The sequence below is a fragment of the Papilio polytes genome, unplaced genomic scaffold (assembly GCF_000836215.1).
Source record: "Papilio polytes unplaced genomic scaffold, Ppol_1.0 DF823510.1, whole genome shotgun sequence".
NCBI lineage: Eukaryota > Metazoa > Arthropoda > Insecta > Lepidoptera > Papilionidae > Papilio > Papilio polytes.
Window position 1 is genome coordinate 1,138,338 of NW_013525694.1, and position 19,677 is coordinate 1,158,014.

At 32.3% G+C, this 19,677-nt stretch overlaps 1 protein-coding gene across 5 annotated transcripts in view; it reads left to right on the forward strand.

Annotated features, from left to right (window-relative positions):
* Positions 1-400: 400 nt before the first annotated feature.
* Positions 401-19,677, forward strand: part of LOC106104589 (collagen alpha-1(IX) chain-like) — a 109,705-nt gene continuing 90,428 nt past the window's right edge. For 4 of the 5 annotated variants that reach the window (XM_013284664.1, XM_013284666.1, XM_013284665.1 and 1 more), the window contains exon 1: positions 402-820. In XM_013284664.1, coding sequence (XP_013140118.1) covers positions 807-820 — 14 coding nt within the window. In that variant the 5' untranslated portion in view covers positions 402-806. Of the gene's footprint in view, positions 821-19,677 lie in introns of all 5 variants that reach the window. The other variant, XM_013284669.1, reaches the window with a different exon arrangement.

A 19,677-nucleotide genomic window follows, 5' to 3' on the forward strand; every position in this document is an offset into this window, starting at 1 on the left:
CTCCTATTTTGAAGTTTCAAGATCAAACTTAGTTATTTTTTAAGATTTACGAAGTTCATATTATATTATCTAATTATATTGTACAGTAAAATTATTTTTATAAAAAGCTTCTGAAGCTTATGAAAGGTAACTGAAATGTTATGCGGTTATGAAACAAAAATAGACATATTTTAGTAACTCCAGGGCTAGCGATAATATAAACAAAGACTATAACTATCACCAGGGCGCACTTTTCTTTTCAATTTAAACACGCACACTCCTTACGCACACCGAACTAAACGACAGTACGAAAATAATCCGTGTATTTCGTGCCATATTCCGGCTCATCCCGTTTGCTCTCTCGGCGAGTACCGAACGAAACGCTATCCTCCATTGTCGGGAGAAAGTCGCTTTTCGCAGTGCATTTGCGTCGCTTTGGAAGGGCGGTCGCGTAAGCTACGGGCCACGTGCAACTCGACAACTTGCGCTTAGTTCTTCACGAACTGTGTGGGAGGCTAGTACGCTACATGAATTATACGCTCGAATGTCATGCGCTTTAGAGAGCGCACTGCGAAAAAGCGTTTTTCGCCCGCGTCCGAATCATGCGTGTGTGAGTGTTGAGGCCACGTGATTTTGACAGTAGCAACCTTTTTAATGCCGGTTATTTGTGTATTAACAACGGAGCTATGTATAGCACATAATAGGCGACAGTGAAAGTGTTTTATTTTGCTGATAACGAACGAATACGATATTCTGAAGCAATGACCGTTTGAATTAGAAGATATCGCGATCTGGGTGACTGAATTTTTTCGGCGCAATCAAAAACGATGGAGTTTCTACGGTAAGTAAACAGTTATTCTAATGGAATAAATAATTGTATCGATACAATAGTATGTTAAAACAACTATAATATATCATGTATTTTTATAGACGTGTATAGTTTTGTATTCAGTTGATTTATGAGAAAATGCCGGCTTACACATTTTTATTATTGAATTTTTAAATACTATAAAGGAAGTAGTTAATTTTTATTGTTAAATTTTACATGTTTAGTAAACATTTCAACAATATAGTGATTGATGTTTTTATAAATTTTGATATAAATTCAGTAATTTGTTCTTTGTACATACCGTTCGATATAAATTATGAATAGAATCTATCAGGCCGGTACAATTTCTGTTCTCATTGTTTATAGATAGAGTATCCAGTGCGCATGTCCGTTACTATGTCAACAGAAATAACACACAAACCGATCTCCTTTATCTATACTTATATATTAAAAAACAAAATCAGTCATAGATTTAATAATTAATCGGATATTAATTACATTTTATATAGAACATGTGTTAATAATAATAAAATTGTGCATATATTTATTTTATTATTTGAATAAGTATTGTATAATATTTTGAATAATGCATTATTTTTATTGTTTTAGCTTCTTATTTGTTATGGTTTTTTTTAATTTCATTTGATTTTCTATAGTAGTTTTGTATGTTATTATACTACGTTTGACATTATACGATATTATGTTCGCATGGATTTCGATAATGTCACATCATTTGATTATAAACAGACGCTATTATCTTTGCATGATATATGGCTGGCGACCGCACTCACTAGTTCCCACCGCTCCTTGCTCAATAGTTCCAATAATCGATACCATCGGTTGTTGACTCGCTCGATTTAAACAAACATACTCAAATTAACAATCGAAATCTTGATTTGAATATTATCTAAACAAAATTTCTTTCATATTTACTATCGCAATATCATCTCAATTAAAAGTATTAACACCGTTCGAAATTTGAATTCAATTTTGTTCTTTTTTTAAATTGTTAAATAACCAGTATTCTTTACAGGATTAATAATATGGCCTGTCTAATAGCACTTTTTTAATCTATGATTTTGAAACAGAGAGTTTGTATCTAGTTTTTATATTGCTATAGTTTTTTATAGGCGCCCTTAAGACAATATTTCATACGTAAGAATTGTTGATGGTTATTCTATATTTACTAACATTATGGAGAAAAGATTTTCCTTTTTGCAAGTATTGAAATAACTCAAAAACTACCAGGCCGATTTTAAAAATTCTGTCACCTTTAGAGAGGTAATTTATCTGTGGATAATATAGGCTATTTATTTTCACGTGGACGAAGTTGCGAAGAAAAGTTAGTGTATATTCTAAGTAGATTAGTAGACTCGGTAGCTCATTATTCATTTAAAGCGTATACAAAACTGATCCGAACCACGTCACTTGAGGATCAAGAGAGATGATGTCAGGGTATTTTTGCATAAGTCTATTATTAAACGCGCCATAACGGTTGGCTGCGAATAATTGCGTGCGCCGGTTCATTTGATATCGCTGTCAAATGTCGTACCGTACAAGTATTTGGAGTGCGTAAGGACGAGAATTAACACGTTTATTGCTACTAAAATTTATACGTAGGTATAAATTGTAGGGAGAGTCGGTACCAATAGTATTTATTTAAATAAATAGATGGCTAGTAAATCATCTATACAGATGATAATATAATGATAATATGATATGATATATAACAATAAAGGGGAAAGATTTTTATTTTTGTATGTATTGAAATAAACCTAAAACTACTGGAGCGATTTAAAAAATGGTTGCATCATTAAAAAGTCACGTTATCACTCAATAACATAAGCTATACTTTTATTATTTAACGTCACGGGGACGAAGTCGCAAGCAACAGCTAGTATGAATAAAATAATTATGCAAGTGACAAACATTAAATTTTAACATAATTCAAATAGGAAATTACAATAAACATTTTGCGGGTTTTCTTATGCATTTCTGATTTTTGAATGTATTGAAATAACTAAAATACTACTGGGGCGATTTAAAAAATTGTTGCACCATTAATAAGCTACATGGTCACTCAATAACATAGGCTATTTTTTATTATATTTAATATATTTTTAATAAAATGCGGGCGAAGTCACGAGCAACAGTCAGTACAAGATTGTAAGTATGATCGTGCCCTTATAATGGGCATGTCTGCGAAGCATCAAACACTCAAAACACTCATACTAATAGCATGGCTTTATAAAGCAGTGTAAGGGTTGAGGGTTACCTTACTCAAGAGTACCAAACATGACCGAAATACGGCTTTTACTGTATGAACATGCTTTATATTATGTTATGGTTATTTGTGTTTTGGATATGTCATGTTTTAATAGCGTATTTGTTTAATCATTCACTACCTTTCGCCCGCGATTTCGTCCGCCTGGAATTGAAAAAACTAGCAAATGTCTTCTTTCAGATTAGGTTCTATAACTTTGCCAAATTTCATCGGGATTCATTCAACAGTTGGTACAAACTGTACCATCCATCCATCCATCTAAACTTTCGCATTTCTAATTCATGTCAAGAGTAACTGTTTTATGACGTTTTTCTAATTTTAAAAAGATACAGTTGCAAGCTATAGTTATTGTAATAGGCGTTAGTTGAATCACTAACGGCCGAATAGTAAAACGACATTGAAAATCAACGACTTGAATGATAAGGCTTGGTTTAAACTGTAAATTCCCAAAAAAAGTCGACGACACGAAGCGTGGAGTATAAGATTCGTTTCAGAATTAAGCTGCTAAGGTAATATTTATGTCATTTAATTTATCATTCTATTACAACGTTAAATATTTTGATAACGTATAGTAATAAACATTACCCGAAGTTAAATAAATCAATATTAATAAACGAAAACAGTCTATAACTTACGGTAATAAAATGAAACAAAACAAACATAGTTGTAGCGAGCGAACATTCCGGGATCATAATGATTCATTCAATATGACAAGGGATTTAAATACAAGTTACAAGAAACAAGGATAAAGCGTGAATATACGTATTCTTGGGTGGTCCCTATAACGAAAGACCCTAATCCTGATTGACACAAACTCTGACTGATAGCGTTGAAAAACTACGATTTGATATATCAAATATTTGCTAAAAAATCACAATAAAACAAATTAGAAATCAATTCTTATGTCAAAGACTTGGGACTGATATAAAACCATGAAAAGTTTTTTTTTCTGTATAAAATTGGCAATTAGAACGAAAACTGAAAGTAACAGATGCGTCACATTCTTCGATATAACAGAGACAAAAATTATATTTCAAATAAGAGAGAAAGAGACAAAATATGCAATAAATAAAGATTTATTTTAGTAACACATATGATATCACTCCAAGGGCACATTATTAATGTGTAAACAAACAAATCGTTTTGGTGTTTTTTTCCTTATTTTGAACTTCTGTAATTACTGGCCAGTGATTAAAAAAAACTACAGTAATTTTGTACGACAAATTGAAACCTACGATATGCATACTTTTTTATAAACTATAGAGGCACAAATGACGAGAACGCCGATCGAAGACTCAACATACTTACACGAACTTGTTATCTCATCATCGCTTTGAAATCTCTTTTATCTATTACTCAAACCTGTTCTGGTATACAAAGAAACTTCTATTAAGTATCAAATTGATTTTATAAAATTGAAATGATTGTTTCATCAAATAATTACACTTATAATTAATAAAAGATACAATTTAATTACTAATTATTGACTAAAAAAAGGTCGACCGAAACGGAAAAATATAAAACGTCACCATCAGTGCATATTAAAGTTATTGAAAAATATTAGTTATAACTAACGAAAAAAAACTCACAAGTTGGAGCATTCGCTGAGCATCAAACGTTGGACCTACTAGTAGTAAAGTAAGCCACTAAGCCTCTCGTACAAGACACGCAAGCTCAATAAAGCAACGTTATTACCATAATCACCATTGTGCACTCCACAAGGCCGCTCCCTCAGTCATTATAAGAAAGAATGCAAGCCACTCTCACTGCGAGCTTGCAAGATAGCATAGACTTTTTTAATGAAAATTAAAATTATACGAACCTATTTAAATCGGTTAAAAATAATAAACGACAATTTGCAAACCCATTACGTATGAATCGATAAATAAAATTTAAGAATTCACCCGTATCTGATAATTGCAATATTACTTTTTAAATTATTTTTATACATTCGACCTATTGTGCAATGTTTTTTTTTTATATTCCATATCCTTTGGAAAATGCTTGTTTAAAAACTCTTGATGTAGTTGCCAATGTTTTGTCTCAGAGTCCTAAAGATGTTCTAATTTAAAGGAATTTGGGAGTTTAGCTTATTATCCAGGGAACGATCTATTCACTTGGTGGAAATAAAACTTTTACTATAGTTCCCTAAGTCTGTAAAATTTGTTAAGCAATTTTATTGTCGTAATAAAATGTGAAACGTCCATTACATATAAATTAGTTTTTTTTCCTTTCTTTCATTGTGTAACTTTCTCTTCTGAATCAGACCCTCGTTACAAGATTAATTAGGGACGTCTCTTTAAATTTAGATTTTATTATTTTGGATTACATTTTAAAACAATAAACAATCAGTTAAAGACTAATTTAAATAACGTAAAGTAATAATAAAATAGAAAAAAACTATTGCACAATCTTAAGTTCTACGGAATAGTCTAGAAAAAATTTCGGCAAAAGTAAATAAACTTATCACAAATCATTAAAAATATATCTATACTATTATAATAAAGCGTAAACACACACTTCTTTGTTGCCTAAGATAGCAGCAATTACAGCATATTTTTGAATAATACTTTTTTTTAATAAAAAGCCCTACACTTACGTCACGCTTTAGGCTATGTATTTTCACGCCATTAAACTTAGTTGGTAAAACATTTTGAGTAAAAACCCTTATGTGGGAAAGAGACCATAAGTTGCTGCCAACATCAAGGAAGTAAGATTGCCAAGGTTTGTCATGTCATGTCATTTTGAGATTTGCTGTTGATAATTTGACACATGTAAAAAATAAAATAAAATTTTCACAATTTCATGCGGACGAAGTCGCACGGGAACAGCTAGTTTATAGTACAATGTTGCTACGCGATCAACCCAAGTCTCAATGATCACAACACGGAATACGTATGTACCATCGAAAATATCCAATTCATTTCTATCGTCCGTCGCTTTTTTTTAATAAAAATATGAGGAAGTTTATTTTTATAACTTTATCTTAAAATTCTCCGGAAGGATATTCCCTTTCTGTATTTAAAGGGTAACATTCACTTAAGGCGATTAACCTTAGCCTTTATAAATAACAGTGTTAACAAGAGATTTTGACGAGCAACCTCCGCATTTTGTTACTTTAGATGAGTAAAAAGATACTGACATAATAAAAGGTCCTTAAAAACAACACAGTGAATTGTAAAAAATCAATACTGGGTTTATTACGTTTACCAAAATTTGCTCTTTACAAATAAGATTCCAATTCATCTTGGAGATTTTTAATTGACAATTATTAAAATTATATCCGCTTCGTAAATGTGTTCCCTATTGTTAACGCTTTAGTGAAAAAGCACCTTAAATTATGCGTACGGGTGTAATCACCCGTGAGGCATGTCACTGTGGAATGACGTAACCATTACAGTCACCTTATCTTTTGTTAATCTTCATATTAACGGTCGAATGGTTTAGAATGATTTGCATAAACCTAATTTACTATTACCGGGGACGGCTAACACACTAAGCTGTGGTACTTTATGCTAGATTCAATCAATACAAATTACGTTCATTTGATAGTATTCATTTGTTACAATTTAAGGGATTAAAACAATCAATTTGCGGCTCGCAGAACATGATATGTAACATTGAACATGTCATGAAGGTTATGCCGTCTTCCTGCATCAATTATTGAAAGATTAGCTTTCACCAGTGACTGTCAGCGTGGAATTAAAAAAAACGAATGTAGCCCACGTGCTGTTCCAGACTATTACATTATACATATTACATCTATGCTAAATTTCATAGAAATCCGTTGACCCGTTTAGGCTACAGACTCTGACAATCATCCATTTAAACTTTTGCATTTATAATGTTAGTAAGATTTAATTTTCTCTTGTTTTAAAATTATTTATAAATGCAACTGTTGTATATTTTTAAGCCCTTTGGAGTTATGTAGTGTTAACACGTCATCATCTTTTACATATAATTGATTGAATAAAAAGCCAATGAGAGAGGAAATTAATCAGCTAAGACATTTTTTTAATTGTTTATCAATTTACAAGCCTATGTGTTCTTCTAGACTATGCTCTATATCTATGCCAAATTTCATCAAGATCCGTTCAGCAGTTTAGGCTACAAACTCTAACAAGCATCCATCAATCCATCTACACTTTCGCATTCATAATATTAGTAAGATTAAACTGCTTTCTGATAAAAGAGCAACAGGTTTTACTTTGAATGTACCGCATTGCAATGTATACGCATAAAAAGTTGACGTGTCATCGATTGTAGAGAACTCACCAAGGAACTTTCCTTAATACTTAAAAGAATTTTAATATACGATGTCTCCGTGACTCAGATGGTTCAGTGGACGTGACGGGAATTTTTGTTTTATTTCACTAGTAAAAAGTATAGGAGGGGAGGTCGCTTTAAGCCGATTTAAGAAGTAATGCGGAAGTATACGATATTTACGACAGCAATTTGAAATATTACACGAAACATTTTATCGACGGTCATGAATCAATATTATGGAATGTTTAAGTTGTAACTCTTTAACATTTGAATGGTGTCTATAGACGACAATGTATTAATGTAGATAATGTAAATTATGACCGTATTATTAAGTATCAATGTCGATAGATTTATCAAGATATTAAAAAACAGTGTTTATGTATATGCTAAGTCTATAAAATATCATGAGGTTTTGAATATTTGTACAGATTAAAATGAGTTTGGGACAGATAATGTAAATCACAGATTGGAATAGCACACAGGATACTTGTTCACTTAATAAATTACAGATAAAGACACAGTCTACAGCTAGTTTATTTACACTGTAGAATATTAACATCTATTAACCCGTTGCGTCTTTATCCTTTCCAACAACTGAGTTAACATTTGCAGGATTAAAAAAGTTGTAAAACGTGCAAATGATTGCGTTTCAGTTTTAATACCTCGGTCGGGAGCTGATTAAACTTATTTGAACGTGCACCCCGGAGTTATATGAAGTTATAACAAGCAAAGTTAACGATATAGAACTGCCGTCTGACAAATGACGCTAGCGGCACGCAGTATTTTATTCAAATTATACCCCTTTCTTGACGGGAAATAACGATGTATTCTCCTTTGAACTATTTTTGTTGTGACATGTAAATAAATGTTGCGAATACGAGAAACGACTTACTCAGAAATCGATTCCAATTAATAAAGCGTATAATATTGTTTGAAATACATAGTTTTGTTTAAAAATGAATAAATAGTTTAAACGAAAATTTACAAACATTTTACATCTAAATAAGAACTCATGTACAACCTTATGTATACTAACAGACTGTGCTTTAAATCTGTTTTAAAAATTATAATTTTTAACCACTATAATTTTATGACTACTCCATTGCATTCTTTGTGCTTTTTTGTGCTCTGTGCTTTCCTCCAATGCGCCAAGTGGTCAGTGTACAATAAACGCTGTGTAAGTGAGACAGCGTCGTACATTAACGCTTTTTGTAGGCGATGCGCCGGCGTAGCCTCGTCTCACCACTTTTTGTACCCAAGCTTCACAAACCCTGTTTACTTACGCAATAAAATACATTATATTCCAATTGTAAATTCAAATAATGATTGTATACAGTTCCACTGAGTTATTGCGATCAATGCACAATGGTTTAATACTTAGCCTTTCGAGATAAAAACAATACTAAAAACTCTTTTGAAGTTAGTACTATAAGCTTCTACAGAAATATATAGATCACGATAGTTGATAACTGTTTAAAACTTAAATTGGGTAGTACCACACATGTACTCCGGGGATTGTTAGTGAGCATTATGTAGTCTAATCTCCACATATCTTGGACTTGTCTTACTTGCTTAATATTGGCGATTTTTTTCTCTAACTTATTAATTTTAAATAACAACAAATATTCTAATTTTGCTATAGTATCGTGTAACTTCAATTGAGAAGCAGAAGGTTAGCGTGGTATGGACATGTTATGTGACGAGACGATGAGGACATATACCAGAAAATGTTAAGAATGAATGTGGGTGGCTACAAAGGAAGAGGAAGACCAAGGAATGTATGGATGGATTGCGTGAAAGAGGATGTGCTTAAGAAAGGAGTGGATTCAGATATGACGACTGATAGAGATGTATGGAAGAGCAGCACATGCTGTACCGACCCTCCATAAGGGATAAGGGCAAGTTGATGATGATGACCGTGTAACTTCAAGATAATGGTAAATAGATTATTTATGGTTATTTTATTTTAGATAATGCGTACAAATTGTAAAAAAAAAGTATGTTGTTAGTATCAAGTAAAGGACCACACATCATCATTTGACAGATGTTATAAATAAATACAGAGTAATTATGTCTCATTAAGGTCAAAGGAAATTAAACCTGTGCCAAATGATTGCTGCCGCGATAATCACAAAGTGACATGTGAACGACCTGATGAGCTGCAACTGCGCTTGTGTAAGCGATATCATTTTGAATTAACTCTGATCATAAATTAACTACGCATATTGCATCTCCCTTATATCAAAGCGTAATTTTTTATAAGTGTTATCTTATAATGATACAAATGCGAAAATTTATAAGGATGGATGTTTGTTAGAGTTTGTAGCCTCAACTATTCAACGGATCTCAAAGAAATCTGGCATAGATGTGGAGGATAGTCTGGAAGAGCACATAGGCTACTTACTTTTTTTTTTATTTCACGCGAATAGAGCTCCGGGCGATTTCTTATTCTATCTTTGACGTTTGTTTTTTGAATAATTTGACTTTATTTTTTACGACCAGGGTCTTTATTTCAATAAACTAAAAATTTAAAATTACTATTGCATCTTTTCATTTATAGGAATTAAAGGCCTCATTTACTTTTATCTAACAAAGATCTTTATTATCATAGCCAATATAAATTAATAGAACAGATGCCATCGCTCAGTAACACAATATCTTGTTACTGCCGTCATTGACGCGTTTAAAACAAAACTCTGATTGAAATCTGCGCATAGACGAATTAGTGACACCCAGTTGTGTGGTGTTCACTTTGACTATAGAGAAAGGGACTAAGCAAAGAACTGTCGTTGTTCTCAATTACTTCTATCAATGTTCGTGAAAGGCGAGGTAGTTGACAATCTCATGTGCATAACACACTGACTTGTAAAATTGAAACGCATACTGATTTAAGATTACAAACACAAAACGACCACACAAGCAAGAACTCATTGTGAATTATTTGATTGATAGATCCTGTCTCTTAAAAGTCAAAGTATACTGATTACAGTTTGGCATTGAAAGCGTTTGGACAAACAAAGTTTTATAGCGCGGCAACGTACTGAAAGACCACAAAACAGGCGCGTGACGTACATGTTTTAATTACAGGTCAACGGTTTCTATGTTTATCTATGACTGATTTTTTTTCGGACAGTTTCTAATCAGATTTTGCAAACTAAAAAAAATAAATATAACTATCTATTGAGCGCATATGTAATGAAAATGATGATTAGAAGACTGTGAAATCAATTATTTAATTGAAAAAGTAAAAAAAAAAAACAAAAAAACACTGCACATCCTAATTTCTCGTGATTGCGATAGTTTCTGGAATGCAAGAGTTTGTAATCGACTGACAGCTGATGTTTAAAATCATCGTAATTTATTCCATGCATAAAGAACGAGTGAACACAATAAGCACACTTGTTTCTTTATAATTCGATAACGATTTCGACTTGTAGCTTAGCTGAGTTGCCGATCGTTCCTTTAATTAACAAGAGATCGGTATCGCCCCAACGTGTTGTATCTCGAGGGAGCACTAGTCAACAATTAAATCTTTAATCGATTTAAAAATAAATCCAACTAAGTGTTGTACAATGTTTTTCTTTTCACGCTTGTTTTACACAGTCTTTTTTTAAAAGTTAGATTGTTGGAGATTTTGCCTCCATTTTTGTTTTAATCTTCAATTTGACATTAAATTGCAATGTTTCCTATCAATAACGACATAGATATAAAAAATTACTAGAGAGTTACTTAAATAGTGCATATCATCTATTGACCAAAATAAATAAATTTATTGAAACATGAAACAAAGTAAAAAAGCACGAATAGACATAGTCGATCTAAAGATAATCATGGGCTTCATTCCATACATCTCTCGTCTTATAGTTGATCCGATTTAAGACGTTTGACTTGTCTGCGCGTACAAAATAGACGAATCTATACAATACATGACGAAGAAGCGTCTGCAGACCAGACTAAAAACAATTTTTCACTGGCTGGCCGCTGGCAGCTCTTTATATAGCATCCATGGTCGTGCCAGTGGAAATATACTTTACTCCACATCTAAGTACATTTCTATATAATTCCTCTATTAGCGGAAGATCGGCGCTGGGTGCTTCGATCAGAAGCATCCAGCATTTATTGCTGAGCGAGGACCCAATCCGGTCAGCACTGCATACACATTTCAATTATTTTGTTTATCCTGTTAATTACGTGTTTATTATTATTATACTTTTTTGATTACTTTGTTGTGTGTGTGTGTTTTTTTCTCTTATTCCAAATTGTGTTGTAGTGGTAATAAGATTAAATGTTATTTTATTTTATTTTATTAATATTAAATTTATAAATTTGCAGTCAAAAAAACGAGTTACATCATTACGTTTGTCTTCTGGAAAAAATATAAAAAACAAAAGACAATATCTTAACTTACTAAAGAAATTTCTTACATATGTATACTTTATAAAAAATTGGTAGTACCAACTCGCGACTCTATTCGAAAAGAGGTAGTCAGTTAACGGTCGCGCGCGACTTCTCGCCAAGTGGAATTGCTTCATAGTATCAGATGATTGACAATAGACGACACGTCTACTGTCAGACATGTGTGGCGCTTCCAACACAATCAATTGAATCACACTAGCATATTACACAATGGAATTATTTGTAAACAACGCCCTAAATTGCTATTGTATTAGTCTACGATATTACACCATCTTATATTGTAGATGTTTGCAGTTTTTGTATCAATTATTGTGTTATTTAGAAAGGAAATCATTTGTTTTTATGTTGCATTATAAACTTAGTTAAGCAACGGATATAAAGCATATTTCTACAGATATGTTTTTTTTTTCAATATAAGGTAGCAAACGAGCAAGCGACCACCTGAATCCACCGAAATGGAAAGCGACCACTGCTCATAAACATACGCAATTGCAGATGCGTTGCCTACCCTTAATTTAGGCAGGAGGAGACGCACATAAAGAGTACATTTTCCCTTCCTACGCGTCTCCTCCTCTTAAGAAAAGGGTGGAAAGGACAGGGACTAAAATTAGGCCTCCGGCACCACACTCATTAGACGAAACACGGAATTGCTTCCACTTCACGCCTGTTTTCTGTGTAGTCGTGGTATTGCACCGGGCGAGCCGGCCCATTCGTGTGAAGATGTATTATTATTCTGTCTAAATAGAAAAATTACAATGTAAAATCTGAAAATAAAAGATGTAAGAGAAACGCGTTATTTTTATATCTATTAACTCCAGTATTTATCATCTGTTATAGAAAATAGTTAAGAAGAATCCGACTTTTTTTATATTAATAGGATTTTTAAATATCCAACTGTTTTAACCATAGATGTTAGAACGTGTTAAAGGGTTAGGAATGTATTTACTTAGTTTATTTTTATTTTACCTACGAGTGTAATGACTAGTGGTTACCTCATTTACATCAATAGCGGACGTTCCATTCTTTGTCTTTTAAGTTGCAATTAATTATTCTACTTTATGTAAATACTTGAGACGTTGAGCGTCCTGCGCGGCTTTTTGTAACTGCGGTCGAGCAAGTCGCATGCCAAGATACTTTAAAGTTTATTCATGTATTAAATAAAACATTTGCATTTGTTAATCTACTATTATACTGAACGGTGAAAGTTTAGATGAATAAAACCTTTTAGTTCGTATCTAGAAACTATGCATTTATTATTGCAAATTTAATTATTGTTGAGAAATTTATCTCTCATTGTTATTTATAATATGACGTATATTAACTTTTAGCTACATTTATCATTTCGGTATAATAAACATTGTTCTAAGGAGTACATAAAAACGTATCGAAAATTATGACATTTTAGAAGAACTCAAGTGTTTTTTTTATAAGAATCTTTTCTACAATCTCACTTATATTATAAATGCGAAAGTTTAGATGGATGGATGGATGTTTGTTAGAGTTAGCCTAAACGGCTGAAGGGATCTCGATGAAATTTGGCATAGATGTTGAGGATAGTCTGGAAGAATACATAGGGTACTTGCTTTTGTTTTTTATAAATTTCACGCGGACGGAGTCGCGGGCAAAAGTTAGTATATAATAATATAAGCTATTTACAATAAACAAAATGTCATGATGTAATCCTTTTGTAATTGAAAACAATCGAACTTCCATGATTACTCTAAACGGTGATATATAGTAATAGTTTACACGAAACATAATATTAAAAATGTGTTTATCAACAAATTTCGTAACAAATCAATATTTGAACCTAATGCTCTGTGAGTCAGGTTCATTCTCTATCGATCTCAATGTTCAAGGAGTTTTTACACGTTTTTAGAGACAAACCATTAGAAAAGAAGAAGAAATTGAATTATTTAAAATTAGAACACATTGTCGACGTCATCACTTTTTATAGTCTTTTTCTGTACATATTTTATCAATACACATGTCTCCGTTAAAAATAGTTTTATTTCTAAATCTTTAACGATATACACCCAGTGTGTCAATACGAAGGTCGGTGACTCCTCGATAACCAGACACTAGAATCGGCAAATTTATGATCGCTCCTAATTATTTAACTGTGATATCGATGTGATTTATTGCAGGAAACAGTGCTGCGTTTGATTGTTGGAACTATTCTGTGGAATTATCGGCAATACAGCATTTTGAAGTATGCGGTGTTAGCGTAATTTAAAATTATGGTTCATAGAATATGTTGTACTAGGTTTAATTTATAATATAGAGATTTAATAGACAGCTAACGTGATATGAAACCTTATTTGAAACATTTTATGTAATAAAAGTAAAGGAATAAAAATATATTTTTTATAGCACTTTTGTAGTTCAATGATTTTTCTCCTTTATGTAACTTAATTGCCAATGCTTAACATAGCTCTTGTTCAGGGTAACTTTTTTCGACATTCAAATATTTACAACTGTATGGACGATTCTCATTAGATTTTAGGTAAGTTTACTTTCGTTAGACAGACACAGCGTTAAGTGTTTTATACTAAGTAGTGATTACGAAAATACTCACTGGGCCAAAGAAATACGGATGTTTACGTCTGCCGTCACAAACTGAAGTAGACCACCCATTGTGTTATTTGGAACCGCATCGTCTCTCGTGGAAGTAACGCGTAAGTTCTTGTGTTGAATGAAGTCTGTCATTGGATTTTCATCGAGTTATTTTTGTGCACCACAAGTGCTTAGATCGGGAATGGGGCGGAAAGAATAATAGTGTATTTAAATTTATTGATCACTAGCTGTTGCGCGCGACTTAGCCCGCGTGAAATTAAATAATAATAAAAACTATAACCCATGTTACTCATTGATAACGTAGCTTTTTAATGGTGAAAGATTTTTCAAATCTCCCCCGTAGTTTTCGAGTTATATTAATACATTCAAACATAAAATTCTTTCCTCTTTATAATATTGGTATAGATTGATAGTGTTTTGTTTTCTACGTAACTTGGGTACCAAATTTGAAATATATGACTTGACCTAATACCAGAAACAAATGACTTCTGCAGAACGCAACGACAGCCAATAACTGAGAAATGTTTGTCAACATTCTCAATGCTAATTCAATTTGAAAGTCACCAATTACCTATTTAGCGTGCTTTTAACACTGGTTCCTAAGTTATAAAACGTTTTGTAAAAGCTTCATAGATGTGAGTACAATTGTTATGTAATATTATTTCGCACTGTGATAGCGTAATGCAACCTTTCAATAACATCTCTTAAAATCAGATGGGTTCAAGTTCTGCGTTTGATTTTGAAATTATGTTTATTTTTTATAAATAATTGTTATAGAAAGTAGACACATTAAAAGATCTTTTTTGGGCGGCAATAAGCTGCCTCCTCGTTCTCCGCCTGGCGCGGTGAATCCAACGGCTTTGTTTTCTATGTCAATTAAATAAAAATACATTTATTTTCTAGTAACTAATTAAACTAATACAAAGATAAGACTAGAAGGATGTTTGACTGGTCATTCACGTCTTCATTAATGGTTCATGCATAACAAAAATTGTATCTTAAAAAACACGATTAAAAGAATACAATATCTACTATACTCGGTAAAGATATTAATGTTTTAAAAATATTTAACGTAGACTAAGCAGATTTGTGGAAACAATCTCGGTCGCTGCGGTAGCCCTTTGAGAATATAACGAGAGCTTGGTACCATTTAATATGTCACTTAGCTAACCTCAATAAATAAATTGAAGCAAGTCATGAATCTTCCAGCGCTGGAGAAAGAAACCTGTTGGAAACCCGCCAAGTTGCGGTGTTCGTTTAAGGCACAATTGTGCATGAAAGAATTTCAATTACTGCAGTTGCAATTTTTGTAGAATATACAAGGAACAACGATATAAAATGCGTTTTGAAATACCTTTGTACAAACTAAAGTAACAGTTAATTTGATTTTTATTCAACTTCAAACATCTTTTTTGCATATATAGTTCTAATGAGATTTTATGACAGTAAAATGATCTTCACTGATAAGTCGCACATAAAAATAAAGTATTTAAAACCGCGGGACGCGACCTTTTTATTCGTTTATACGAGAAATATGAAAATTATCAGTAGATCGATAATTTAGTGTCAAGATTGTGTTAAATCGTCAGTATGCACTTTGTCAACCTACTTTTATTTTGTAACTTGCTGTTCCCGTGCGACTTCATCCGCATAAAATTATGAAAAAAATATTTTATTGTTTACAAATGTCATGTTGCAAATGTCAAAATGACATGACATGACAAACCTTGTCAATTTTGCTTCCTTGATGTTGGCAGCAACTTATGGACTCTTTCCCACATTAGGGTTTTTACTCAAAATATTTACCCCCTAAGTTTAATGGCCTGAAAATATATAGCCTAAAGCGTGACGTAAGTGTAGGGCTTATTATTAAAGAAAGAATTATTCAAAAATATACTGTAATTGCTGACATCTTAGGCAACAAAGAAGTGTGTGTTTACGCTTTATTATAATAGTATAGATTTGAAGAATTTTAATAACCTTTATGATTAAAGATTTACATTTAACTTCAACTTACGTTAGAACTTTTACCTCTTTTCTTCCCGTCAAAGCCTCACTTCCATTGTTCCTTGCTTAGTTTGTAAAGCTCGCCCAAAGCTTCTGCCTGGGATCTCACCTAACAGCTAGAAACATTAAAGCTTTGACTTAATTTTGCAAGAATATAACTTAGCTATTTTAGTAGTAGGTATCTACCAAGTATAATGCAGGCTTAATGATAAATGAAATTGAAAACATAGGGCGCACACCTTTGACTAAAACATCACACAACTATTGTCCAATTGTCGATTGTTTCGCAGCTAATTCAACTGTTTAGTTACATAACTAAAAATCTCGTAGTGCACCTCCATATAAGCTCATACGGATTAAACAATTGTGCGATAGTTTAGTTTCAGGTGTACGTACGCTTTTTGTATGAAAATTTTTTGTCCACCTTTTGTTATTGTCGAATTGCGACAATATTTTTAATATCCTTACATCCAAGTATCCTTACATATTTGGTGAAGTATATACCATGTTTGGCCCTTTAAGTATTACGGCATGTTACTTAATAAATGAAATATTAATAAAAGCTGGTTTTTTTATTAGACGTCTTACTGCGAAAATTCACAAATAAAGTCTTAAAGTAATTTCTGTATCGGGTAATGGAAATCTCTTTATAATAAATCCACTCTTTCCCTTACCTTAATTTGCATGAAAAGTGTTAGCGCACAACAGTTTTCTTCGACGAGAATTTAATATTCCACTTCATTCAAACGAGCCTTGTGTAGACGCTAGGTAACGCTCTTTTGAAACACTTTTCTGTTAGATGGATTATAGGGTACAAAGAACTTTGGATGAAGTAATAACTATTTAAATGTTACAGTTTCAAAAACGGCTTGAAGTTTTACAAAAACTGCCGCACTCAGAGTAAACAAGTTTGTCCTTTAGCGTAGATTTTGTGTCACTAGGAATATATCAATCCACCGCCATATTGCAGTCAAATATGGAGCTAATTGTATTACGTATATTACAAAGTAATGTAATAAATAAATAGACTGAGACAGGATTTTATTTTTTTTTGGTTCGACTATAGAAATCCACATTAATAGTGGTGATTATTAGTAACCAGTAAACTAATCTATTACAACTACTCGTAATTTAAACCAGTTATTAAATAAGGTGGTAAAGGAGGGAGCTGTCCATAGACATCCGCAATCAAAGATGATATAGAATTTGTGGTTAAATAGATTTTTTTCACATCACATATCTTACTTACATTATAAATGAGAAAGTTTAGATGTATGGATGTTTGTTAGAGTCTGTGGCATATACGGATGACAGGTATTGATGAAATTTGGCATAGATGTAGAGGATAGTCTAATAGAAAACATAGGCAACTCTTGTTTGTATTGTTTGATTCCACGCGGACGTAGTCGCGGATGAAAGCTAGTGAATAAATAAAATCTAACTTCGTCAGCTAGATAAGCCAACTGTAATTTTTATTCATTCCACCTGTTTGTATAACTGATTTGCACAGAGTAGTCTATTCTCCAGACAGGTTGAATAGATTTAATCTCCGTTACATTATCTATGCTATTACCCTTGAAAGTGGATAAAAAGATTGCGTGTCTCGACTCTTAATATCCCTGGTGAGTAAGCCGTTGCTACGAAGACTTCTTGTCTTATATCGTCCGGTTACATTATGTTACATATTACTTTAAAAATCTATTTTATTGTATCATGATATATGATTATAATGTTATAGGAATTTATAACTGACCTACTAACATAAGATATTCAAAGCAGTTGATTCATACCTTATGTTAGTTATTGAGGTTAGATAATTCGAATAATACAATCATAATCTGAACCTACCATTGGACTATTATAACTCTAGCTTTACCCACGACATCGTCCGAAATTTTTGGAATTAAAGTAAAAAACAAATAATCATATGAAGCTAAATAAAAATAGTTTCTGGATACTAGTCCTAAGAATGCTTGTACTAAGTAGTAATTAGAACATTGAATTATTAATCTATCATTATTTATTAATTACATAAACCGCAGATCCAGGCACAACTCGTTCTGTAATTCTTTTATATTTAATGGACTTTTAAAAGCATTTTTCGTACAAAAATAAGACTACTGCAGTATTCGTAAAGCGGTCGAAAAAACGAGCACCGGCTTAATCATTGGTTAACGAGAATGTTTTTTTTTTAATCATAAAAAATGTAAATGATGATTATTAATAACTGGTTCAGTGGACTGCAGAGTTTATACACAGAAAAGAGTTCCTTTTACCATAATATCAATATTTGGCTATTAAAGTCAGGTTAATTTATGAAACTCTACGTCAATTCTTTCGAAATAAAAATTGTAAATTTAAAGTAACATTTTTAATAAAAAATAAAACTTTAATTTAGTTTCGGCCAGTAACACCAAAAAGTATTTGGAGTAAAGAGGTTTTATTATGAAATCTTAGACCATCGTAAATCTAATCGGGTATTGAGTTCAATCAGTGTTACTTTAAATGGTAGATTGACAGTCATTACCCTGCCACATTTGGAGTGGCAGGTGGTAGCGAATGGCCGGCCGTTTGTGGTAAGTTGGTCACTTCGTGAGACGGTCATTTATTTTAAATCGCCTCTATATTGATTATTCTTACTTAGAATTGACCAAAGCGATTGAATAATACAAATAAATTAGGACAGATTTGTAAGCTCACTAACATCAAAGTAGGTTCATGTAATTGTAATTGACAAGCGTATAATTGAACTTGAGAAACATTAAATAAGACATTTACTTGGGATTGAAGTAAATCTTTTTACAAGTTTGACTGTTACTTGTGTGTATCGACAGTGAGTTGATACTTTTAAATATCAAAGAAAGTTTCAATTAGATGATAGCAGAAATATCATTTCTTTCTGCTAATTCTAAGACTAGATTTAGAATTGAAGATCTCAGGTGAAGCGTTTTTTCTAGAAGTAGCCAAATTTTTAACAATCATCTTGAGTAATCTGTGTCAACGTTTGTTGTCTTTTCCTAACAATAGCATTTGTAAAATAAACTCTTGTGAGTATCGTATTACATGTTCCATTTCTAGAAAACGGGTGAGCAGGAAACTAGGGTTAATAGGAAATAGCACACTGGCGCCACCTAGTTACAGAGATAAATTATTCAAACAAACATCGAACCTACTGAAAACATTGAAGCTTCAGGAATCTTGGTTTAAATATAGAATTTAATCCATGGCTTTCAGGGATGGTCGTAAAAAGTTAGATTGGCATTGAAATATATCTCCAGCAATAAACCATTTTTGATTTAACAACCTATTAAATAAAGGC